This window comes from Primulina tabacum, chromosome 11 (assembly GCF_025594145.1).
Source record: "Primulina tabacum isolate GXHZ01 chromosome 11, ASM2559414v2, whole genome shotgun sequence".
NCBI classification, from domain to species: Eukaryota; Viridiplantae; Streptophyta; class Magnoliopsida; order Lamiales; family Gesneriaceae; genus Primulina; species Primulina tabacum.
This window is the reverse complement of record NC_134560.1, coordinates 39,034,555-39,061,839: the sequence shown is the minus strand read 5'-3', so window position 1 is coordinate 39,061,839 and position 27,285 is coordinate 39,034,555. Positions and strand designations below refer to the sequence as shown.

At 33.3% G+C, this 27,285-nt stretch overlaps 3 protein-coding genes across 3 annotated transcripts; 2 read left to right on the top strand and 1 right to left on the bottom strand.

Moving 5' to 3' along the window:
- Positions 1-586: 586 nt before the first annotated feature.
- On the top strand, positions 587-5,077 carry LOC142518771 (bifunctional riboflavin biosynthesis protein RIBA 1, chloroplastic-like). Its single transcript, XM_075621585.1, has 7 exons — positions 587-842; positions 1,716-2,100; positions 2,190-2,411; positions 2,734-3,056; positions 3,129-3,258; positions 3,963-4,259; positions 4,710-5,077. Exons 1-7 carry the CDS (start codon positions 793-795, stop codon positions 4,971-4,973), a joined length of 1,671 nt encoding a protein of 556 aa, XP_075477700.1. The 5' UTR covers positions 587-792; the 3' UTR covers positions 4,974-5,077.
- An 802-nt stretch (positions 5,078-5,879) lies between these two features.
- Positions 5,880-7,333, top strand: LOC142519857 (RING-H2 finger protein ATL54-like). Its single transcript, XM_075622876.1, has one exon. It carries the CDS (start codon positions 6,101-6,103, stop codon positions 7,331-7,333), a length of 1,233 nt encoding a protein of 410 aa, XP_075478991.1. The 5' UTR covers positions 5,880-6,100.
- Positions 7,334-20,902: 13,569 nt separating this feature from the next.
- On the bottom strand, positions 20,903-24,114 carry LOC142518724 (uncharacterized). Its single transcript, XM_075621534.1, has 4 exons — positions 23,806-24,114; positions 22,020-22,483; positions 21,166-21,890; positions 20,903-21,017 (listed from the first exon to the last, which is right to left on the bottom strand). The coding sequence occupies exons 2-4, from the start codon at positions 22,456-22,458 to the stop codon at positions 20,988-20,990; spliced, it is 1,194 nt and encodes a 397-aa protein (XP_075477649.1). The 5' UTR covers positions 22,459-22,483; positions 23,806-24,114; the 3' UTR covers positions 20,903-20,987.
- Positions 24,115-27,285: the final 3,171 nt, after the last annotated feature.

Here is a 27,285-nt window from a genome sequence, read left to right as displayed (position 1 = left end):
GACCATGACAGGATGAGACTATTCAACAAGGTTCTAAAAAACGTGAAGCGCCCCGAAGCGCGGATGTCGAGCTCCAAGCTTTTTAAGTTTAAGCGAGATTAGCACATGTTTAAGCGTGAAAAATCGTTTTTTATTTTAGTATAATTGTAATTATTTCAAATCAATAAATAGATAAAATAATACATAAATATGATAAATTTAAGTTTGATGCATTAATTTTCATATTTATAAAAGCATAAAAATCACAAAATTGCAATCTTTATTTGTTTTTGCAACTAGACCACATTAAAATATGCTAAATATTTGTCAAATCATTATGAGATATGTTTAATCATAATTAAAATTTAAAAATAAACATCTAAATTATAAACCTAATTTATTATTTTAAAATAAAAAACATATCTTCAAAATAAAAATTTAAAAATAAATAGATACTATTAATTATGTTTAAATACACTTAATTAAACATCTTAATTATGCTTATTTCGATCAAACTACAATTTAACGGGTTTTTTTTCACTTTTATTTTAAACTGAGCGTTTTTGTCGAGCTTGAAACTTAGACGTGTGTTTTAAAACACTGCTGTTCAACAAAAGGGTGCCCATTTGCGTACAACTGATTCATGAAAACATAAAATTTGGTTGAAAAGGAAAATCATTCCATTGCCCACCAAACCCCCATTGGGTGGTGACAACCCGTTCTCGCATTTATTAATCTGATTCTTCATTTTCGTCTGCTGAAGGGTAATAAACCCAAAGCGCAATAAGGGTTCTTCAGAATTCAAGAAAAAGAATGGCATCCATTGGTTTTTCTTATTCATTGACCCCAGTTTCTCGCTCTCGGTTAGCTTGTTTTCTGTGTTTTTTGGTGTCCTTTTTGTATTTTATCGTGTAAATATTAATGTTTGATGATTGTTTGTATCGTCATGAACAAAAGTTTGGATTTTGAATTGAGTTTTCTTTCTGCCCGTTTTCTACTTTTAAATTATGTTGTTCCGGTTTGTTTGTTTGTTTGTTTTTTTTGGGAAAAAAATAATCTTTTAATCAAATTATTATTAAGTTGTGCCAAAATCTTGTCACGGAGATGTTTTTTATGACGGGTTATGTTAGAATGTGGTACAGTAGAGATTATTCTTCCTGTTTGGATCTTAAAGCAAAGCTAGTGACCAATCGTGCTCTTTATCTGCTTTTGTTGAGATGTGAGGTCTGTTAACTAGGGGACTGAAAGTTCTTCAAGAACTTTTGGTTACATCTCTGTTCACTGTTTGTGTGCGGTAGATGTCGAAAAATTTTCTGAATAGTAATATATATTGTTCAGATATACCAGATATGAAGATGATCTCTTTTTGTGAAATCGAATGGATTGGTCATTTAAGGGTCATCAAATGAACAGAAAACTAGATTATGCACGGGAATGGAGAGTAGTCCTTGCCCCTACTAGAATATCCTCGACTGATCATGGTCTCCATGAACATGGGATGTGATGGAAATGAGCCTAAACACCACCAATAAATAAATAACTTGTGTTTTGTTTGCAAGTATTTGAGTTTCTTTCTGTGTTGCATCCTAGTCCAATGGCTCTCCTTCAGGGGGTCCAGTTTCTGGAATCTGCAACTGGTGTGCATGTGTGACATGAAACAATTTTTTCATGGGTTAAGCTCCGTCCTTTTGCCCGTATGATGACTTAAATTAGTAGCTAATCTATTTTTATTGCAGAGTCTTGAAAATTTTCAGACAGTTCAATGGTCTCCACCATGAAAATATCTGTTCTATGAATGGTTTGGAGTCCTTAAATCAATGGAGTGGAAAAGTAGGTTTCAGCGTCAAGGCTAGTGGGAAAATTAAATCCGTTTTGTTTTCCAAAGAAGGTGGTGCGGATTCTCATTCCACTAGCTCTAATGATGCAAAAAATGATGTCACAATTAATGGATTGGCTGGCATTAAGGTGCAATCTGATTCTGTAGTATTAGGAGCACTTGCCGCCGATATGGTACCAACCAATAGTGGCTTTCCTGTTGATAATGGTGAATTTGATTTGGACTTGCCAACACCAGGTTTCTCATCTATTTCTGAGGCCATTGAAGATATTCGTGAAGGAAAGGTTGGTAATCAGATCGATGCCTCTTGATTTGGGACCTGCAGAAATTGGTTACAAATTCATCTTGTTTTTTTTTAATACCAAAATTGCAGATGGTTGTAGTTGTTGATGATGAAGATAGAGAAAACGAAGGAGATCTGATAATGGCGGCTTCAAAAGTAACCCCCGAGGCTATGGCTTTTTTTGTGAGGCATGGTACTGGAATAGTATGTGTAAGCATGAAAGAGCAGGACTTAGAGAGATTGCAGCTTCCTTTGATGGTTATTGATAAAGCAAATGAGGAGAAACTTAGTACTGCATTCACTGTTTCAGTGGTAATTTGTTTCTCTTTGCATGTAAATAATCAAACATAAACTTCTTTTTGCTCTTTATTGTTTGATTCCAGTTTACTTTCTAAGCAAGCGAATCTTATGGTTATGTTTCGCATTAGTTTTGAGAATGATGATTGAGCAGAACTGTCTTGGTAGACAAGATATGGTTTGTAGTATCTATTGTCTATGGCTATTCAACCCATGCATGATCAAACACAAGTTTTTGAACATATGAACATGCCCAAATAATGCTTTGCGAAGCTTTTATTAGTCCGACATATCAGAAAATAGATCTCTGAGGAAGCAAAGTATGGATTTTTTGTAGGATGCAAAACATGGTACAGCTACGGGTGTCTCGGCACGTGATAGGGCAACAACAGTTAAGGCTCTTTCATCAAAAGATTCTAAGCCTGAGGATTTCAACCGCCCAGGACACATATTTCCACTAAAGTACCGAGAGGGAGGTGTTCTAAAACGAGCTGGGCACACGGAAGCTGCTGTTGATCTTTCCATGCTAGCTGGTTTAGATTCTGCTGGAGTTTTATGTGAGATTGTTGATGATGATGGTTCCATGGCAAGGTTACCAAAGCTTCGGCAATTTGCAGAACAAGAAAACTTGAAGCTTATATCTATTGCTGACTTGATAAGGTAGCTGGTTCATTTGAATTTCTTTCTTCGCCAAACTTACATATCCTGAAAAGGTATGGCCTTGCTTTTTAGATATAGGAGAAAGAGGGACAGATTGGTGGAACCTGCATCTGCTGCTGGTATACCAACTACTTGGGGTCCGTTCACAGCTTATTGCTACAGATCAATTTTGGACGGGATGGAACATATTGCAATGGTCAAGGTGAGTAACTAATAATATGAGAAATTTGGACACATTTCAAGTTCCTTGATCATTGATGGTGCCTTGTTGACATACTGTAAAACTATATCCTAAGTTTTGCTTACTAGAGCTTCCCTATGTGCACACTTATGCATGTCCTTTTTTGCTTATGCACACACTCAAACCCTATTCAACCCAATACCCACGTGTAAAGAGCACCTTTCTTTTATTTGTTTTGACACCACGAGGATTTATTAGAAATCATTTATTTTTGTGAAATTCGAGCTCATGGAACATGGTCCAATGTGGTTTTATAATTTAACACGGCCTTTATGTATGCCGTGGGCCAAAATTTATGTTGAAATTCATACCCAAGGTGTATACGTTTATTTTAATTGGGTATTGAGTACTAAAACCCCAAAATAACTATCCAATATCTAATTTAATTGAGACTAAAGGGATTGCAAACAGGAGTTTTGGACCTGTGATATGGTGATGATGGCTCTGACACTATGACAGAAACCACCTTTTCAAAATATTGAGTTCATCGAAGGTGGCTTGAAATAGTTATATACTATAACTGGTTTGTCCCCCAATTGTTATTTATTTTTATTTCGAAAATCACTCTTAATGCAGCAAACAAAATGTCAACATACGGATTTGGGTTCCAGCTTTATTCATTTAAGAATCTCGAAGTTTGTTCATTGGCATTTCTGGTGCAACAGGGTGATATTGGCGATGGACAAGATATTCTTGTGAGAGTGCACTCGGAATGTTTGACTGGAGACATATTTGGATCAGCCAGATGTGACTGCGGAAACCAGCTGGGGCTTGCAATGCAACAGATTGAAGCTGCTGGCAGGGGAGTCTTGGTTTACCTCCGGGGTCATGAGGGGAGGGGAATTGGTCTTGGCCACAAACTTCGTGCTTACAACTTGCAAGATGCGGGAAGTGACACCGTTGAAGCTAATGAAGAGTTGGGCTTGCCTGTCGATTCAAGAGAGTATGGGATTGGTGCACAGGTATTACCTTATCTAACTTCATGCACAGCATTAAATTTTTTTAACGTTCCTAACCTCTGGACAGTATTATTGGCCTCGCACATGCTTAGTTGTTGGACGAAGAAATTTAGTGGCCAACAAAATGTTGAAAGTTGAATTAGTGGAAACGAGCAGACTAATCCACGACTCTTGTATCTTCATTGTTGTTTACCTTCATATGTTGAGTAGTTGAACTGGCTTACTGGTTTAAGTACTCCCCACTGTTGTGTGATTTTCACACTGTATGTTTAGTTGGAATGCATGGTCCTATGTCTATCAGGATTATGTTTGCCGACACCTGGTCTGATTCAAACCCAAACCTAGTCCTAGGAGCCTAACCATTTGCTTTGGTCTTTCAGACATAGAAATATATTTGTCATGCAAAATGGTTCGATTCATCACAAGAAAATCCTGTTGTGTAATCTTATGCAGATACTTAGGGATCTTGGTGTTAGAACAATGAATTTGATGACAAACAATCCTACAAAGTACTCTGGGCTCAAAGGCTACGGTCTAGCAGTTTCGGGCAGGGTTCCACTTTATACCACCATCACTAAGGAGAACAAACGATACATGGAGACAAAACGGGACAAAATGGGCCATGTTTACGGGCTCGATACAAATGGCTATCCATCCCTCGTCACCAAGAACAATCCACCAAGTGCAGGGGTTCCGGTTGCACCCGAGTCACCTTGAACTCTACATGTCTACAACCCTCCATCTTGTAGTGATGTCGAAATAGCAATTGCGGTAATATTTACTTTTTTCGTGGCAGAATAAGAGCATGTCATGATTCTTAAGAGAGCATTTATTATTCTTTTTTATATTTCGTTAGTCGTATGGTTGAGTAAGTCTTTTGTGGGACAAGCTCACAGATATATTTCCGTGAGACGAGTCGATTTTATTTATATTTGTAGTGAAAATTAATATTTATGACATAAAAAATAATATTTTTAATGAGTCAGATATCCATATCATAAAATTAACTCATAAGACAATCTCATAAGAGTTTTTTTGTGCATGCATAAATCAACATGTTGAATTATGATGATTGTTGGAATCACATAAGATTTAGGTAACGTAACAATTATAGTTTTATATTAAGAGAGAGAAAAATGGATTTACCAAAAAAAAAAGAGGGAAAGAAAAATGGAGATTAAATTTAATTTAATGTATATAAATCAAGTAGTTTTTCGTGTTTTAAAGTTACGCAAAAATTTGTGTGAGACGGTCTCATGGGTCGTATTTTATGAGACATATCTCTTATTTGGGTCATCCATGAAAAAATATTACTTTTTATGCTAAGAATATTATTTTTTATTGTGAATATTAGTAGGGTTGACCGTTTCACATATAAAGATTCAGTGATACCGTCTCACAAGAGATCTACTCTTAAAGTTAGATTGTCCACATATATCACAGGGATCTTAAATTTTAAGATTAATTTATAGTTGTGGTCATATTTGTACGAGCTTATTTTGTGAGACAAAACAAGATTTATATACGTGGGTGATCTTATAAAATCAATGCCAATAATAAAGATCTAAATGTCCATTTCATCCTGTACACAAGGATGGAGTGCGAGAATTTGCAATCCAAATTTATATTTTCAAATCATTTTATATGGAACACCCGGATTGGGTCAATCCGGGCCGAATTCGGGCATGCAACTGCAACATCAAACCATCCCAGGCCCGCCGCTTCGACCAACGACCACACATACCTAAGTCAACAAGAAAAATTTGCAAACCAAAGAAATGGTAAAATTCCACAGCAAACCCGAATGATTCTCCCTCTTCCTTCACCATTCTCCCAAATTTTTCATGGCTTTTCGCCATAGAAAACTGTTGAATGAATCGGATTCCGATACAAGCTGCCAAATAAATTTTTGTGACCCCAAGATAAACCCCAAGGGATTATGTCCACCCAACTGTATGTTTGTATGCCCTGGTTGTTGCAGAACTCCGATCATGGACACCCCAACACCGCCGCTGTCGCTGCCGGGGGATCACGAACCCCATGATGACCAACCGCACAAACCTTCTACTATTTCCAGTTTCCTCACCGTATCCTTAGCCATTTTGGCCACATCTTTCTTTTTCTTTGCTTGTTACATAATCTCCAAGATCTTTTTGACTTGGTATAACTCAAGGAGGCCATGGCGGTCTCGATCAGCCAGGATTGACGATGAAGAGTCGGGCCGGGAAGAGTTTCTTGATGTGGATCACGGGCCGGTCGTCGACCATCCGATCTGGTACATAAGAACTGTTGGTCTTGATCCATCTGTGGTCAGTTCGATTGCGATAGTCAAGTATGAGAAAGGTGGTGGTATTATAGAAGGAACAGATTGCTCTGTTTGTTTGAGTGAGTTTCAAGAAAATGAGTGCCTTAGGTTGCTGCCTAAATGCAATCATGCTTTCCATATTCCTTGCATCGATACTTGGCTCAGAGCACACACGAATTGCCCGATGTGTCGGGCCCGAATAGTGAGCAACCCAGCGCCTATTCCGTCATCAGAGAACGTGATCGTTCCTCCGAATTCAGGCAGCGTGGAGGAAGCTAACGATCAGGCTGGAGCTTCTGGTGCAGAGAATGAGGATTCGGACTTGAGAGTTAGGATTGAGGAAGAAAACGAACCCCGGGCTCGAATCGGACTAGAGATGAAAGAAATTTACGGAGTAGAAGAGAATGGGATTCAACCAACGAGAAGATCAGTCTCAGTGGATTCTTTATCGGCATCAGTTATCAGAAAAGCCATCGCCAACGCTTCTTCAGCTCAATCTGATGAAACTTCCGGTCTCGAAATGAAAGAAACAAATGGTGGGATTGTTGAAAAAAGTGCTGGGATCCATCGAAACTTGTTGAGATTAGTTGGAAGCTCCTCATCATCGAGACCTTCCCGAACAGGGTCTTCTTCTATGAAAAGATCAGTTTCATGCAGTGCAAGAGTATTCCTTTCGAGACACAGTGGCAGAGCTGGAACTCCAGCTCGAAATCTACCAACATCAGAGAGTTTTCTACCCCACCAAACTTTTAATATTTATTTGTTAGTATAAATATTACTTTATTGTTATTATTATTCATAAAAATAATAAAAGATAAAATTTTGTTATTAAAGTATTTGAAAAATAAAAAATGGAAGAATACATATAAATAGGAAAATTTGGAGGAATACATATAAATAGGAAAATTTGGAGATGGAATGAGTAAACCCAGACCAAATGGTGGGAATACCTATTCACATACCATTCCAAGGTGATTAGGAGGGGATCGAGGTGTAAACGAACTGAATCGAGCCAAATATTAGTAAAAATTTAATGCTCGAGTTCGACTCGAATTAAGTATATTAGAGTTCGAGCTCGATTCGAAGTTCGAAAATTTTAATTTTTTTTGTTCGAGTTCGGCTCGAAATGTTTGAACATATTCGCGAGCTATTCGAAATATTCCCAGATATTAAGGTCCGAGAATGAAGGTTCGAAAACTCAAAAAGTCCGAAAGTCTCAACATGTATATATATATTTAATATATAATTATATTATATCAATAAAATTTAAATTTGGAAAGCTGCTCGCAAATTATCGAACAAAATAATTTTGGCTCCAGTTCGACTCGAAAAAAATTCAAACATGTTCGAGTTCAGCTCGGATTTGATAAGTTCGAATACAAATCAACTATTTATCGACTCGACTTGAAAAGCTCGCAAACCTGCTTGATTCATTTACAGCTCAGACATAGGAATGAGATGTGTCAATCATATGCTACATATTAGTTAGGGATGACAACGACCAGGGTTCGGCAAAACCCAGGATCCACCTCGCCAAAGAAAATTAAGACCCGAACGTGAACCCTCCCCACCTTTTTTTACACACTATACATTTAAATAAAAACAATTTAATAAATTATTAATAATAATATATATAAATATAAATATATACATACATACATATATATTAATAAAATAGATATACATAATGTAAATATGTCTGTATTTATATATTATGTGTGTATATTAATATAATATATCATATATGTATATATAATATATATACACTGTACATATATGTGTGTGTTTTATTAAGCCAAAAAGGACCTTAATGGTCGGGCTAATTGGAATACATACATTCGTATTTGACTGCCTCGTAATGAAGAACAAACCCGATGATTGAAACTCGAAATAAATAAATAAATATGTATGTATGTGTATGAATATTGTTATTTACATTTCATTTTTTGTTATTCGCACTCTAGTTGTGAATAAATTTTACGCATTCAATCGAGTTTATCTCGTGTTTATATGTATGTATATATAATTCAAATTCACAGGTATAAAATTGTTAAAATATCAACCACATTCGCGAAAAATGATGAAGTTCTCTTCATAAATGTTAACATTATACGTTTGTAAAAACTTAAAAACCATTTACATACATGTTTGATCCATAAAATTTTTAGAAAAAAAAGTATATTATAATTTTTAAATTGATTGAATTTTGAACTTTAATCTGTATAGATTACATAAATGAAATAATTAATTACCCTTTAATTTTTGAAAATAGGATCACTAAATTAATAGGATAGGGAGTAGGTCTCTTGTGAGACAGTCTCACGAATCTTTATCTGTGAGACGGGTCAACCCTACCGATATTCACAATTAAAAATAATACTTTTAGCATAAAAAGTAATAATTTTTCATGGATGACCCAAATAAGAGATCCGTCTCACAGAATACGACCAGTGAGACCGTCTCACACAAGTTTTTGTCAAATGACAGGGTACCAAGTTAGACCAAATTAAATGTGGTGTTCCATTTAGTTCAATATTGGGTATTAGATCTCATTTGATTTTATATGATTTTCAACCTAAATATTAAAATTTTCAAATTGGCATATTTTCTACAAAATGTGCATTTTATTCAATATTATTATATTCAACGGAAGCTTCCATTTTTCTTAATCATGTTACGTGAGAAACCCCACAAAAATGAGTAAACTTCTAAATTATTTTTTCATACTGATGCCGTAAGTGTGTTAGTTCAACGACTATAAAAAGATCAAAATTATTTTTTCATATGATGCAATATATGATTCTATTGCGAAAATTAAATACTTATTCCGACCCTTAAATTAACATTTGGATACTATTCGTGTAATTTATTAAAGTTTGGTTTTCATCTAGTAACTTGGATTTCGTTTGGTTTTGGTCATTTTTTCTTGAAATAATTAAATCAAGTGAATATTGATTATTTGACATTGATATTCTCATACATGACTCATGTGACTATAATTAAACACACACACACATACACACACACACACATATATTAGAGATAATCGGTATCAAATAAACAATATTCGATAAGTTTAGTGGCTTTCGACGAAAAAAGGACTAAAAAAAATTATTGGACGAAAACCAAACTTTGAGGAGTTATATAACTAAAATCCAAAAAATGTCATCTTACAAAACTAAAATCTCGATTTCCCCACATTATTATATAGACTTACATTCCGCCACTCGTCGTCCCTTTAAAACACCACCCATTATAAAACTCACATCTATAGAATGTATACACATATTTAGTGTACACCAAAAAATAATGACTATGAGTTATATCGTCAAAAATATATATATATTAATTCAGACTATTTAAGATTTAATATAATTATATTGATCCTTAATAAAATGAATTTGTATCGATTCATCAAATTGGGTTGCAAGATCAAAACTGGTAGGCTGAGGAAAATTATTATTATCACGTTCTAAATAAATATGTTATTATCGAGGAAAGCGATGTGGTGAGGATATTTCAAATTAATGGTACACAATATAACTTTATTGTTTGTTTTTCAATAAGGAGGGATTATTCTTAGAGATGTCAATGGGGCGGATATAGGGCGAGTTTGGTTAAACCCAAGACTCTCCCCATGAAAAAAACTTTGATCCATTACCTGTCCCACTCCGGTTAAATATTCTTCGGACCCACCCTACCTCGAATACGAAACGGGGCCGGGTAGACCCGTGAGACCCGAATTTTTTTAAAATAAAAAAAGTAATCTTTCTTTTCACATGACTGAATTATGAAACAGACAAGTCTCTAAATACAACATTGTGGAAAATTAATTCATGTCTTTGACCATACTTAATAATAACAAACAAAGTATTTTCACGACTTAAAGAATTACAGTAGCTCTCCAAAAAAATCTTGACATCTCCAAAAATAAATCATAACATAATTTAAATAGATCAATATAAAATCAGCGAGTAGGCAATATTTCAGAGATATTCTTCGGGATCATTTTCCTCTTCATCAAGAATGGTGGGACAAGTTGGTAAACTACTTGAAGAATTAACTACAAAATTAAATAAGAAAGTACATTGAAAAAACAAAACTGTAATTTCAAATTGTAAAAAATGTAATTTAAAAAGAGAAAGTACATTAAAAAAATTAAAATGAAAGTACAATAACAAAATAAAACTGTGATTCATTTACGTTTCACCTCACCCCACAACCATGTTCGCGAGCACATCAATGCCTCCAAAGTCGTCGAATTAAGTCTACTAAGATGAGGACCAACTATTTTTCCACTATTGCTAAAAGCAGATTCAAATGCAACAGTTTACATAGGAATAGTTAAGACTGTTATGCTTGAGGTGAGCTACTAAAAAAATAAAAATTAATAAAACGAAAATCCTAGAGTATTTATATATACATATATGGGATGGGTATTATAGGATCCATGACCCGCCCCATATCCGGACGGGTCTGAAAAATTGGACCCGAAACCCGCCCCATGACCCATTTAGTATACCCAAACCCACCCCATACACGCGGGTCCATTGCGAGTCTGGGTAAAACCCGGACCCATTGACATCCCTAATTATTCTCTGTTTACTAAGTAAGATCTTCTAGAAAATGGGCATTTTATTCAATATAAATTTCCAGTTTTGAGGAGACTAGAGATCATATGAGAAAGAACAATCCACAAAAAAAATAAAATTTAAATACTTTTGCCTCAAAATTTACGACTTAGAGTATTGTGATATTTGATGCTTCAAACTGTGATATATTTCACTTAAAAATGTCTCGTTTCCACAAATTTTAAAAAAATTAAACGCATCAAATATTATATATATAAACAAAATATAGTAAATCACATAAATTTTAATAAAGAGATGAACAAAATATTTTTTCTGTTATTTATTGTATTTTGTTTAGATATAATTTTTGGTGAATTTAGTTTATTAATAATTCGGGCAAACGAGTCTTGATTGAGTATATTATAACATTGTTTAGAGCACCAAACATAACAAATGATTTCGTCACTTTTATAAGGGGTATTTATCAACAACAAAAAATCTATCAATATATTTAAAATGTAATACAATTAGTGTGACTCCAAATTGAGGGGGTTTGATCTGTCGTTCAAAGATTTCCCTCATTTAGACCATCGAGGAGGTCTTTTGTGTAGCGGTCTCATATATTAAAATTCGAGAAATGAGTCGACATGGTTTATACAATGAAAATTAATACTTTTGACATAAAAAATATACTTTTAACTCAAATTATTATATATTACATAATATACTTTTGACATAAAAATAAGAAAAATTGCATTATTGTTCATGTAACTTGATCATTTTTTTTGTATATTTTTTATTACATGAAAAGTAATACATATAACTCAAATCAACATGTATTACATAATATTTTTGGATAACATAACTAACACAAAATGATACATTTGGAGTGAAAAATAATATTTTGGACATAAAAAAAATAATTTTCATAGATTGTATTAAATCAGATATTTGTCTTATAAATTTAATTAATGAGATGATCTCAAAAGATTTTTTTGTGGATAACTAAGCTTCATTAGGGTCATACCTTTAATTTTTTTCCGAAAGCACTTTAATTTATTAGTCAATATACAATAATTCGCCTTTGACCACTTGGTAATATATAAATATAATGGGATTTGTCATCCATAATGACAATTTAATTCACTTTAATTTAAAGTCAAGGTATATATGCATAAAATTTACCACCAGCTCAATCTCTTAATTGCAAAAACAAAAACAAAAACCAAAACAAAAACCAAAAGATTTGTGTTTCACGAAAAACTGAAACAGGATGACTAAGAGTGTGTTTGGTATAAAAGCTAAAAATATGCGTTTGGTATAAAAGCTAAACTAAGAAAAGTACTTTTATTTTTAATAAAAAAAAAGTGCGTTTATAATTTTGAATCTGTTTGGATGGGTTTTTGTGCTTAAAAAAGCACTTGTTTAAGCTAGAAATAGAGTATTTTTAAAAGCCTAAATTTTGTGCTTTTAACTAGTTTCTCATTAACCTAAAACCAAAACAATTACTAGCCGATCATTTTTCATCGTCTCTAGGGTGAGAAAAAAATATCGAATTTCCGATGTATTATGATTATTGTACCCAAAAAATACAGAATTTTCGATACACTCAAGCTTTCGATACGGTACGATACCGAATTTTTTGGTACATTAACCATATAAAATTTAAAATTTTGGCATATATCGGGATACCGAAAGATCGAAAAAATATATGAAACAATAAATTTATAAAAATGTAAGTTTTTTTTATATAAAACGGTATATACCGATAACATGCAAAATCTCGGTATACCGTATAATTTCGGTATAATCAGTATGCTAATTATACGTACCGAATATAAGTATAAAATTTGCTTATACCGTAATTTTCGATATAATATATGATATATAATTTTCGGTACAATACAATATACCACCCTTAATCATATCTCAGCTTTTTTACTCCATTTTTCTACAAGTTAAAATTTTTCGAACTATTCCCCATTAAATCACAATTTTTTACTGCACACTAAGGCGGATTAAGATTTATCAACTTATTTATAAAATTATTTTTATTTATTTTTTGTTACATTAAAAATTACAAGAAAATCCCGAATATGAAAAGTTTACGTTGAGGGGACCCAAGAATTTAGATTTATTGGACAAAAATATTTAAAAAATATTTAAAAGTTCTATAGCAGCTGGATATATTGAGCAGTAGCACCATCAGGGTAAACCAATTCATAATAATTTCAATGACGATACAAATGATTGAGATGTTCAATTAGATGGAAAGTTTCAAAGTGATAACTGAAAACCAAGAAGTTACAAAAACTCAAGAATGAGAACTGACAACTCTAAGCAGCAAAGAAAGAGAAAAAAAACGAGAGTGGAGAAAAACTGGGTCTTATATCCACTAGGTTAGCTAATCAACTTGATCGTGTGCTCCAAAAATTTGGGACTCAAAATTTTATACATGAAACACCAAAAGATGATCCATATAGCATTGAAAATTTCTTGGCGTTTTCCACAATGCCTGATATGATAACTAGTAGTGAGCAATTCTTCATAGTTACTAGAGTTCCTAGTGAAAAGCAAAATATACAAATATTTATTGGATTGAAGGACACAGAACTGCAGTTTGGTCACTAAAGATGATTTGAAGGGTTATTGACATGAGTTATTATTTTTGGAAAAATACTTGAATTTTTCACTTGTTTTTCTCCTTTATTAGGATATGAGGGTTCAATTTCAACTATATCAAATAACTCTGATGAATCAAGTGATTCAGACATTTCTGTTGATTCCATTAGAAATACACATGTCTCTAGTAAAAGAATAGCTTTATTATTATTTTGTGATGTTACGAATTATATTTTGAAATATATTGTTAAAGAAGAATGTAGGACATTGTGGCTATCAGGGTCTCAATGGGCAGTGGTGATACTGAATAACAATGAGACATGCATGATGCTTTGAAATATATATTATCTATACTATGTTATTAAGTTTGAGAAACTTAGAGTAACTAACTTTGATATCATGGTCCGTTTTAATAATTATTGTAATGTCCCGAAAATTTGAAGGGTCACGTAAACTGCATGCAAGTTATTAAATTTCTTTGGTATTTTATTAAATTGTTTTAAAGTTTTAAATGCATTTTTATTTCGTTAATATGTGTTTAATTATTTTTATGCATTTTATGAATAATTCATGCATGATAGAATTTATTTCACGAAATTTTAAAGGTTATACATTAAAGATTTTTAAGTTTCATTTCGCGCTCAAATGAGGAACGGAGACCGGAGAATTATCAGGAAAATTATTTTTTTATTACATGATTAAATTTTATTAATTATTTTAAGATGTTTTAAAGGTATTTTTCAAGAATTGGGAATTATTGGGTATTTTTACCTGCATGATTTTAATTTTTAACGGTACGTAAATTTTATTGAATCGGGAGACTTTTTGAGGGTTCAGCTAATATTTTAAAAAACTTTCAAACACGAAATATTTTTCGAGAGTGTGTTTGGATTTAATGGGTAAACTTTTAAGCTCGTTGGACTTAAAGCTCTTTTAAGTTTTTAATTAAACCACTAAGGCCCATTAGCTAGTTGATTAATAATTAATTAAATATTGTACTTGGCTACCCTACACCATGGTTCGATGTCGCGGTCGCGGAGATCGGAACGGATGCTACCGTTTCAGTTACAATGAAATTTCGCGGAACGGTCGCAGAACGGATATTTAAAAAAAAAATTATAAATATTTAAAAATTAAAAATTTTGGAAAATATTTAGAAATATAAAAATTAAAATAAATATCATTTAAATAGATTATTTGATTTAAATAAGAAATTTAAATATTTTTAAAATTTTATTAACAATTTATTGAACACAATTTATATCGTCTTTATATTTAAAATATTTCCAACCATATCAAAAATTAAATATAATATTAAAAATTATTTGTATTTAATTAATTAAAACTTTAAAATATTTTCGATTGGATATATATAAGTTCGCACAGATTTGAATCAATTTAGAGTGATGGACTAATAATAAGCATCAAATCTTATATAAAGTGATGTTACAAATTATTTAACATCAATTAAAATAGAAATATTTTATAATTAACTTAGTTTTTTCACACTTTGTAATGAAAATTTCTCAATAGAAATAGTTGACTTGCGGTCTCTTCTTTATTAGTCTTTCATTGATGGATGCAGCGGGAAGAAGACTCAAGATTCATCATCTCACATCAACCGATGTGCTTTGCTTTCCAATGTTCCTAGTGAAATTAATGTTAAGCTTATTAAATTACTCATATCATATGATAATATAATAACAATGAGAAATGAAATATAAGTTGATGAAAACAAACATTTATATAGAAAGGTACCTGTAAATGTTATATCATCACTACAAGAAAAGCTTCAATCAACAAAACTCATACGACAACGGTTTTTATTAAAACCGTTGTCTTTTTTCTTTTAACAACGGTTTTAACAAAAACCGTTGTCGTAGCCTAAAAAACCCCGCTTATAGACAACGATTTTTAAAAAACCGTTGTCTTTTATGTGTCTACGACAACGGTTTTCGGCTTTTAAAAAACCGTTGTCTTTTATGTGTCTACGACAACGGTTTTCGGTTTTTAAAAAACCGTTGTCTATGAGCGTTTTTTTTTGTTACAACAATGGTTTTTAAAAACTGTTGTCTAAGAGCTTTTTTTTGGGCTACAACAACGGTTTTAACAAACGTTGTCTATAAGCGGTTTTTTTTTAGACTACAACAACGGTTTTTAAAAAACGTTGTCTTTTGGATGGTTTTTTTGGGCTACGACAACGGTTTTTCAAAACGTTGTTGATTCTTAGTGTTTTATTTGGTTAAAGAAAGCAGTTTTTGAAAAAACGTTGTCGTAGTTTTTAATTTTTTTAAAAAAATCGGTTTTTAATAAACGTTGTCTATATAAGATTCTGTCAAGGGTCAAAGACAACGATTTGTGTAAACCGCTGTCTTTCGGATGGTTTTTTAACTACGACAACGGTTTTTTAAAACGTTGTTGTTTCTTAGTGTTTTATTTGGTTAAAGACAGCAGTTTTTGAAAAAACGTTGTCGTAGTTTTTAATTTTTTTTAAAAAATCGGTTAATATTTAGCGACGATTTCACAAAATACCGTCGCTAAATTTAAATTTAGCTACAGTTTAAAATCCCATCGCTAACTTTAGCGACAGTTTCCGCATATGCGTCGCTAACTTTAGCGACGGTTTAAACCAAACTGTCGCGGATTTAATTTAGCGACGGTTTAAGCGAAAACCGTCGCTACTAGCGACAGTTTAGTCAAATACCGTCGCACACGTCTCTATAAATATCCATTTCCTTAATCATTTTCTTTTTCACCCCAGCTCATTTTCTTAGTTAGTTTTACTTCTCAATTTTTTTTTTCTCTACGTTTTGTCTACGATTTTTTTTAAACTTAAATTTTAAGTTAAAGATTATAAATATATTAATTTAGTAAGATTGTTAGTTTATTTTATTATGTTTTTCAAATTATAACCGTAAATATTTTTTATTTTACGAAAAAAATAGCGACGGAAGTCATAAAAAACCGTCGCTAAATAGCGACGGTTTAATAACCGTCGTTAATTAGCGACGGAATAGTAAACCGTCGCTACTAGCGACGGAATGATTTTGAAAAACCGTCGCAAAATTTTTGTTTTACAACGATTTTTCAATTATACGACAACGGTTTTTCACCGTCGTCTTTAGACGTCTACGACAACGGTTTTTCACCGTTGTCTTTGAACTCACCCTTTTAGCCACAGTGCCTTTAACAACGGTTTTACAAGACCTACGACAACAGTTTTTCACCGTCGTCTTTGATGTCTACGACAACGGTTTTTCACCGTTGTCTTTGAGCGCACCATTTAACAACAGTGGCTTTAACAACAGTTTTTTTGACCTACAACAACGGTTAAAAACCGCTGTCTTTCGCCTTTTTCTTGTAGTGCATCGAGACTAATACCATGAAGAATGACGTGGAGGAACAAAATCATTAGTGTATTCTTCTTCGGGATTCAGTTGAGAAAATTGATCTCCACCATATGGTTGCTGATATAAACCAGTGTTAAATTGTCCTAGTGGATATGCATTGAATAGTGGATTTGAAACTGAATGTATATGGTGTAATGAGGGAGAATTTAATAATGTATCGTCACGACGATGGTAGTCTCCAAATTCTTGATGTCCAAAAGAATTACTGGCCTCACTTGAAGATATAGAACCATGACCATCATGTCTAATACCAGTGGCTGCTGGTGCTTGAGGGTTATGATATCTATTTCGGCCACTATTAGAAAATCTCTCAAATTGATTATTCCTAGAACCGGTGTATTGAGACGATCCATAATCATGAGATGATAAATCATCATGTCTTGTGCTATAATAATGAGAATACCCAAAGTCTGGTTCATTATATCCAATGGCACCACGACCAAAATCTTGAGAGCTCCAATGGTAATTTCTCGAATAATCTCCAAACTGAAATTGATGGTGACCCCCCAAGCCCAATTTTTTTATTTCCTCTTCAACACGCATATATGAATCTGAAGATCCACTAAAATGTTCATCTTCTTCAGCACTCGAGAACCCTGTCAAACTTGCTAAAAAGCGACGTTGTTCTTCTATCCCAGGACGATACCCATGATCAGTGTCTTGTGTTGCATAATAATTCTCTTTCCCCCGTGCCCATGACATGCCAGTATCATATTGATCATCTTGACATGCTTGATCAGCATCTCCATGTTTTTTGCCACTTTCCCGATTGTTCCCATCACCATTATCATCATTGTCGTCATTTTTATCGTAATTGTCAGTTTCATCACTTTCATTTAATATGTTTCCTTTTCCTTTTGATAATCTTGAGGTGCCCTCATTGTTTTTGTTCTTGTTGCTCTCTTGGGCATTTGATATTTCATGACCTTGATCTAACCATTCTAAGTCATCATCTTGCAACACAGAGGGTTCATTATCTCTAGTCCATTCATTTAAAATATCATCATCTTTGAATATGTGATCAAGATCTATAGGATTATAGTAACCATCATCTCCACTTTTTGTGTGGGGCCCTTAGCTCCTAATCGTTATTACAATGCAATCTGATTAGGGTTAACTAATTACAGCGGAAAACGGGTTTAAATTTTCTTTACAATGAGCCCAAATCATTTTATTTGAATACTAAAAATAGTATTTAATCTCACGTCATAGACATGCCCACACGTAATCAAAACCGATCATATACAAACAACTCATATCCTCGGGACATGCCCCGGTATATAGATACATATACATATATACTGGGAACAAGACATAAACATAAAACCTCAGCCCAAGCTGTGGCTCCCTCCAGAAGTACCCTCTCCGGTCTCCTGATATCCTGGAGTACCTGCTATTGTCCACACACAAAGACAACAACAGCCCCCCTTGGGGGTGAGCAAAGCTCTGTATGGAACAACCATCATATATACCACATATATCTAAACAATGATATATGGTATGCAATGCATGTATGTCGTGGAGGTATCAGGTCAAATGCCCATCCACTGAGCACATGTCAGAATCAATCGAATCGCTATCAAATCAATGCTCGAGCTGGCACACCGGCCTCGATAAGGGATACTCGTATGATAACGTCGACAAAGCGCCATCAAATCCCAAATCTCATATCCAATCATCGGGGCCACAAATGTCTATGTTTTTAAGGGTCACATAATATCAAACATAGCATTGTGTTCACAAACCCCAGAATCCAATCAAATCATATCAGGGTATCCAAGGATCATAGCTCAACGTACATGTCATGTATCGATGTATGCATCAAACGATGTGTGTTAACAAAACATTTATTTTATACATCGATATCTCAATCTCAATGTCATGTATGCCACATCAATCAACAAATAAGGCATATAGACATGTATTCTCATTCCAATCAATCAAATCAATCCGACATATATCATATAATACAGATACCTGTCGTATGTTACCCGGTCGCAACATACCTCAATTCTTTGTTTCCAGTTGATGTAGCCTGAAGATATTGATATAACACTTTATCTACATCAATAACATACTCATTCCAATCAATAACATAATCCAAAATCATTAACATGAGTTTCAAATATCATTTGAAACTTAAAAAATTCATATCAAATCCAAATCATATCATAATTCAATTCCGACTTCAAATATGAGTTTATTGTCGGTTAGTCTACTACATACAGGAATTTCAACTTCAAATACAGGCTATTTCAGCACTTTGATATTTAGAGCTGCTGGAACTAGAAGAAAATTACCTCAGTCAGAAGCCCTCGACGCGACAATCACAAATATATAATTTGTTTCGCGTTTAGATAGCGTTTCGAAGTTGATTTGGACGAAGGAAATCGAATTCCAAACTTCTCCTCGAAGTTTTCTGAAAAGAAATTATGAAGGAAAAAAAGGAAAGAAGTTATTCTTATCCCCACTGATCACGCGCTCGGGCGGTAGAATTCTCGTGCCCGAGCGCGAGACATTCTGTCCCCGAGTGTGATTTATGCCGCGCTCGGGCGGTAAAACATTACCGCTCGGGCGCCGCAAGTTCTGCCCGAACACTAAGTTTACATACCTTGGCGCTCGGGCGGTCATTTTCTACCGCCCGGGCGCCACATCTTCTGTACACATATTAATTTTTGTACTATATTGGTGTCCGGCCTCTCCACTCGAGCTCTTACAACGTCAATTCATATTCAATATTCATTTTCTCAATTTCATTGTCATAATATACATCAATTGCATAATCATATATCAAATTCATGAATTATCGATAATCACATAAGATTTACAATAATACGATACACGGTCCTTACATTTTTGCATCAAATTTCGTACTCTTAACCGCATATTGTAATGGACATATACCAATTTATGCAATTTTTCAATCGCCAAACGATTGCGAAGCTTAGTATGTATTAAAGAACATGTGCTCCAATTTCTCTCACAACTAGAAGATGAACATGTTTGACTAAGAACTTTAATTGCAAGTTTTCTTAGGTGGGGAGCTTCTTCACCATACTCATTCCACCATTCAGCTGAGAAATGAAACATATGATATATATTGTATAACTTTAATATCTATGAAAAAACATAAAGAAATTCAAACCTAGAAGACTTTTTTTAACCGCCATTTTTGCAAGTGGGGATCCAAACTCTCCAATTTGTTCAGTAAACAATTTAATCTGTGAAACATGTTTGATAAAAACTATAGTATACTGGATATAAAATATGTTAATCAAAACTTATAAATATCATACCTCATTAATCATTGCAGCTTGTGTATTTAAATCGGGCTTTAGTCTTTTGATTACTGTCTTCAATCCTCGTCTTACTTCACAAGTGTAAACACATGTTCCAGAATATTGGAGCATTGGATTGAGAAAATATGCTAAAAACACACAAATTTAAAATTATATAACGATAACCACAACAATGGATTTATTTTTTGTAAATATAATCTAATTTTACCTGCAGCATGTAGGTGTTGGTGTAATTGATTATACCAACGCTCATCAATCACATCCCAGTACAATTGCCAGTCTTTCACACTTTCTTTTATAGATAATTTAGCTCTATCCATTGCTTCATATATAATCGACAGCGTTGGCTTATTGTCTTGATCAACCAACTTCAAAACTTTGACGAGAGGTTCCATTGATGTGCATATATCACGAGCCGACTTCCAAAATTTTGTCCAAAATGATCGCTGTAATTTTTTCGACATATTTTCTTCTCTTGCTTGTATTGTTGTACTCATGCCACTCAACTGAAGTGCACAATCTCTTCAAATCTTGACAATACCGGACGAGACTTTCTAAAGAAATAAATTCAGTAGTAAAGCGAGTGATTCCAGGTCTCAACAATTCACGATCATTTGTGTAGATTTTCATTAAGTTCACGATTTTGTCACTATTGTATATAAAACTTGTTATTTGCTTTGCTTTATCAATGCACCTTTTTACCTTTGTCATCTTACCAATATCTTCAAGCATAAGATCAATGCAGTGTGCAGCACAAGGTGACCAAAACATGTGAGGTCTTTCAATCATCAATTTTTGTCCAGCAGCTTTGTTTGCACTTTCACTATCTGTAACCACATGTACAACATTTTCTTCTCCAATATCGTCAATAACATTATTCAAAAGAGATAATATAAAATCGGCTGTCTTTCTTTTGTTTGTGCAATCCACTGAACTATGAAATATCATGTTGCGATCGCAGTATATCATAAAATTAATGATAGGATGCTTGTTGCGTGTGCTCCAACCATCACACATTATTGTACGTCCATATTTTGGCCATTTGGATTTTAATGTATTCAAATATATAGTGATATCTTCTACCTCCTCTTCCAGGAAAACACCACCTATTTGACGTCCCGAAGGACCTTGTACTCCAGGTCCAACATCTGCGATGGTATTAATCATTGCTTGGTAGTATGGACCACTATCTGCTGCATGAAATGGAATTGCATTGTATATAAACCATTTTGAAATAGCCTTCCCAACATCTTTGACCTTTTCAGGAGCAAACCAATTTTTTATACTCTTTCGTTTTGATGAAAACATGTAAGAATCAATCTCTTTCGATGGTAACTGAGCTCCCTCTCTTACGCTAAAGCTACGAGTCATCTGTTTTCTTAAATTGGGATTTGCACTTGGTGATGATGAACTACCACCAACATTTCCTGAAATTAAATAATATAATCTAATCAGAATTTTTATATTACTCCATTAAAATTAAGTTTTTAAAATGATACAATAATTTTGAACCATATCGGATATGCATCAACTATAAAAATGAAATATTTATTTACCTGAACCATATCGGTTTTGCATATCTTCCTCAAATGCTCTTGTTCTACGACTTTCTTTCATTGCTTTTCGCAGTGCCCTATTTTCCGTATCTTGTAAAGTTTTTTCATAGGTATTATCAAATTTATCATCATCTCCACTGTCACTGCAATAATCGAGTCCATGTATGCTCTGTTGAATTGCATTAATAGCAATTTCTTTCTTCTTTTTGATTAAATTTCTCTCGTTCTTAGTATCTTGAAGATGTTTCCGGAACATCAATGATATTTCTTTTGGAGCTTTAGTGCATGACTCAACATTTCCAGCAACATGAGCAATATGTTGCTTTAATCTTGTAATTTCACCAGTTATAATTTTTCCACAAAGTTTGCATTGTATTGTCTTTCTATCACCTCCGATGGATTTACCAAACTCCCAACCAATTTCGAGTTTTGGAGCCATTGTTCATAGGATTTACTGATTTGCACTTTAAAATAAAGAAATTGACAAATTGTATCAAGAAGAAAGTGTAACTGATTTGCATTTTAAAATCATAAACCAAATATATAATAATGTATATATTTATTTAAATGCACAAAAATATAAGTAGAAAAAAATTGGTTGTTTTTTTTTTCTTTTTCAGGAATGTTTGAATATGTTTTTAACAATTATATAATATAAATTTATAGTTGAATTAATATTTGAGCCAAACTATTATTAATAAAAGTCGTTGAGTCAATTCAGATGATATAATATTTATATTATATTTTAGAAAATATAATCATGTACACATAATTAAGTAATAAATTAACTATAATTTATATATATATCAAGTCCAACTACATATATTCACACAAATCTAACGAAATATATTCAAATTAAGTAATCATGCAAACAAAAAATCATTATATAACAAATATTCCGGAAACAAAAAATCAGCCATCTTGCAAACAAAAAATCATTATATAACAAATATTATAATTTTTATCATCAAAATGTAACTAATCAAATTTACTAAAGTAAAATTTAAAGTAATTTTATTTGCGTATATTTTTTAAATGTAAATTAATTTTATTTTAGTATATTTTATATTTTTAAGTAATTTTATCTTAGTATATTTTTTAAATTTTAAAGTAATTTTATTTAAAATTTCATCTTTCATATAAAATTACTTTAACAACATAAATGTAAAATAATGGGTGAGATTTAATACCTATAAATCAAAATGTTTTAATTACTATCGTTAGTATTAATAATGTAATTTTTTATCACATAATTATTAATTTTTACTATTGTAATAAAGATTCTAATAAAGTTTACAGTGAGCTATTTACATCTTTTAGAAAACAATAATAATAATAATGACCCTCACTCGGTTTATTAATTTGTTTTTTCACTGTCTGGTTTTTTTTTTCCTTTCCATAATTCTTTATACTAACATATTAATTGCTTAATTTAAAATTAAGATACGACAAAAGATTTTATTAAGATGAATTTAGTCGCTCTTCAATGGATAAGGGCCAGGAAAATACAGTACTCGTAATCCTATTATGAACACTTTTATAAATTCCTAATTTTATTTTATTTTTTTTTAAAATACTTGCATATGCTCTGTTTCGTACTAGAATAAATCAACGACCAATAATAAATATAATTAAAAAAATCAATAACGTTACATCTTAATATTCACTAGTACGAAATAAATTATCAGATCAACGATCAAAATAATAACATGTCAATGTTAAACATTATTACAAAAAATACAATACAAAACAACATTAATTCAATAATAATAAAATAAATTAATACATGAATCAGAAGAAATGATTCCACTTGGGATGAAAATATGCGAAGATCGGTGGTGTTGAATTGCAATTGAATTCGGTGTGCAGATGAAAACTTGCAGAGAAAGTAAATTCGGTGTGCTAGCAAAATGCGGACATCTGTGCAATTTAAAGAGGAAGAGGAGGAGTCACGGGACTCCTCAGTGTCACTGTCGCGGTCAGAATCCGCGACAGTGTCGTCCCATGACTCCGACTTAATACTTTTTTTTTAAATTTAGAATCCGGAGTTTGGAATATCGGATTGTAATATTTGCATGTGCTCAAAATTGCATTATTTGTACTACAAAGCAAAGATACGACGTGCATTAGGACCTACAATTGCATTATTTGTACTAGAAAGCAAAGAGAAGTGATGATTCGAATAAATTTAGCGACGGTTTTTATTTAACCGTCGTCGATTTTAATTTGGCGACGGTTTTACTCAAACCGTCGCTAACTATAGTGACGGTTTTATTAAACCCGTCGCCGATTTAACATCGGTGACGGTTGAATAAAAACCGTCGCTACATACATAAAACCGTCACTAGTAGCGACGATTTAAAAAAAAACCGTCGCGAATTGCGTTCCGGTTCCGTTCCACCGTTACATCCCCGTTTTCCACCGTTATATCCCCGTTTTCGGTATATGAAACGCCGATACAAACCATCAACCTACACACCCCGAAACCTCGTCAAGGTGGCTGCCGTTCCGGTTCCGAAACGCCCGTCCGGCCGTTCCGTTCCAGTTTCGGCGAACCATGCCCTACACCCATTTACTCTACATCAGCCGACACTCCCATCTTCCCTTCAACATTGCATGTGGGTTTCAGCATCTCCATGGATGCAACTCTCGGCCAATTTCATTTCTTGAAGCAAAATTCTCCGGTGCTTCCCCGTTGCTCATTTCTTCGACGTTCTTGCGTAGGAATCATCAAGGCACGCCATGTACTTTTATTGCTGCATCATACACGTTATATACATGCTGTATTATGTTTATTTGTTTGTGGAATTCACGATCCAAAGCATATCATGGAGATTCCTCGGTTTTTGTTCAAACACATGCATCTTTTGTTCACTACTCATGTTTTCTCTGAAATGTTGCAAGGGGACTGCTGTAATGTGTGATGAGGGGCTGTTAGCACAGAAAAAGAAAGGTTTTAAGCTGGAGTCGTGACCTTGTTGCGTTGGAAGGGTTCAGCACGAGCAGTAAAGGGACTCAAGCGCAGCTGATCGAGAGAGTAGGAAATTATTCGTGAATTGGGTTTCCTTGGAGTCTAGCGAGAAGCGGTGAGTTCCAGTATGCATGTGCTGATTTTCGTGGGTTCAGTAGGTTTGGGAAAGTCCTAGGATGGTCTAAGAAAGGTTGGTTGGTGGCTGGAACAATCGGCTATGGTGTAGGGATGGTAATTGCGTGCTTGGGTCTCGGCAAAGGTTGAGTGATGGCTGCTGGACTTTTTCCAGCTGCTGTCCAAGGTTTGTTCGAAGGGCTAAGGGGCTGGTTTTGGGGAAATTAAGTTCTTTTAAGAGTTTATAACGTGTGGTAAAAAGTTGGGAAAGTTTTGGTTAAATTTCGGTTCGATTCGGGTTAAAATCGGGTCCCCGGTCCAAGTTTTAAAACAATTTGGTTAAGTTATGAAATGAGCTCGAGTTTATGTCTAGGAATGCTTATAAATATGTTTTGGGATATTTTTAAGAGTTTAGTAAGCTTCAAATCAAAATAATGAGTTTTAGATTTATCCGGGATTTAGTCACCTCACGAAATGTTAATTAAAGGATTAATTGAAATACCTAGATTTAAGCTTAATAAAATTATGAGAAATTATATTTAAGCTTAAATAATTATTGAAAGTCTAAGTTTTTAAATTGGAATTTTATGTTAAGATTTGGTTTAATTCGGGATTAAAACGCATTAATAGGTTATATTTAAAGATTAATTTAAAAGTCATAGATTTAAGCCAAATAAAAATATGGAAAAGTTCATGTAGGCTTAAATAATTATTTGGGACATGTTAGAGTCAATGGAATTAAGAAAATGTCAAAGAAGTGAAATTTTACGTCTAAGGGAAAAACGAAAATTTTGGGTTTCCAAGGGCAAAATGGTCAATTTACACCCGGGGTGAAATTTTGGTCATGGCAGCGCCCTGAGTACATTATGTTTTAAAGGTTTATGCATCATGTTTATGATTTTTACACAATTATGATAAATACGGTGCATGCTTGGTTTAAAGGAAAAAAAAATTACGTATATGCATGATTTTTTTAAGTGATGAATATGATGACACGTTTTAAAGGAAGTGATTTAGTTGTGACTAACACGATGACACGATGACATGATGATATGATTGGAGATATCGTGAGGGAAAAGGCCCCAGAGGGAGCCCGTTTACGGGAGAAGGCCCCAGAGGGAGCCCGACGATCGTATTTACATTGACATGATATGATGATATGATAGGCCAAGGCCCAGTTGACGGATGAGAGTGTCGCTGGTGTCCCCGCTGCCCAGTACTGTGGTTATACATAGATGGATCCATCGATAGAGCTGATACGATAGAGCTGATACGAAAGTCACAACTAATGAACTGAATTCAATTAAAAAAAAATGTATATGTATATGATGACATGAGGTGACATGCTTTAATACGATATGATTTTACACGACACGTATACGTATATGATGACATGAGATGACATGCTTTGAAACGATACGATTTTACACGACACGTTTACGTTATGCTTTTAAATTCATGAAAGATATGTTGAGTATGATATTTTTCACTGCTGTGTGCTATGTATATGTACTTGTTATTCCTGGTACAGGTGTGTTGAGTCTTTAGACTCACTAGGCGTGTGTGATGCAGGTGAGCTTAATGATGAGGAGACTGGAGGTACTCTGAGTAGGCAGACCTGGTAAGGTGACACGACCCGAGGACCACATGTGTTCCGCATTTCGATTTAGGAGATTGAGAGGAGATAAATATTTTCATACGTTAATGATTTTTAAGATTTTTATACGTTTATGTTCACGTATGATTTTAGACGTGTTTGGTTATTTTAAAATGCGCTATTTTTACTGACAAATATTTAAGATCATTTTTAAATGTTATATTTTTCTGTGCAGCGCATGCATGCGAAACGTTTAAATGATATTTTGAAAATGCGAGCTTTTAAAAAAAAATATTTCCGCACTTTTTAAACTAGTAGACGTTACAATTATATATATTAATAAAATGTTAAAATTTTAATATAAGTTATATGTAACTCAACGGATAGAGTCATTGTTTTTTGGGGTTTATGTTATATGTTCAATTTTTACTGAGGTCGTTTTTATATTCTTTTAATTTTCAATTTATTTTTTAATTTATATATTTTTTTATTCTTTTAATTTTCAATTTATTTTTTAATTTATATATTAAAATTACAGTGTAGTCCCTCACTATTTCTTATAATTATATTTTGATCCTCATTTA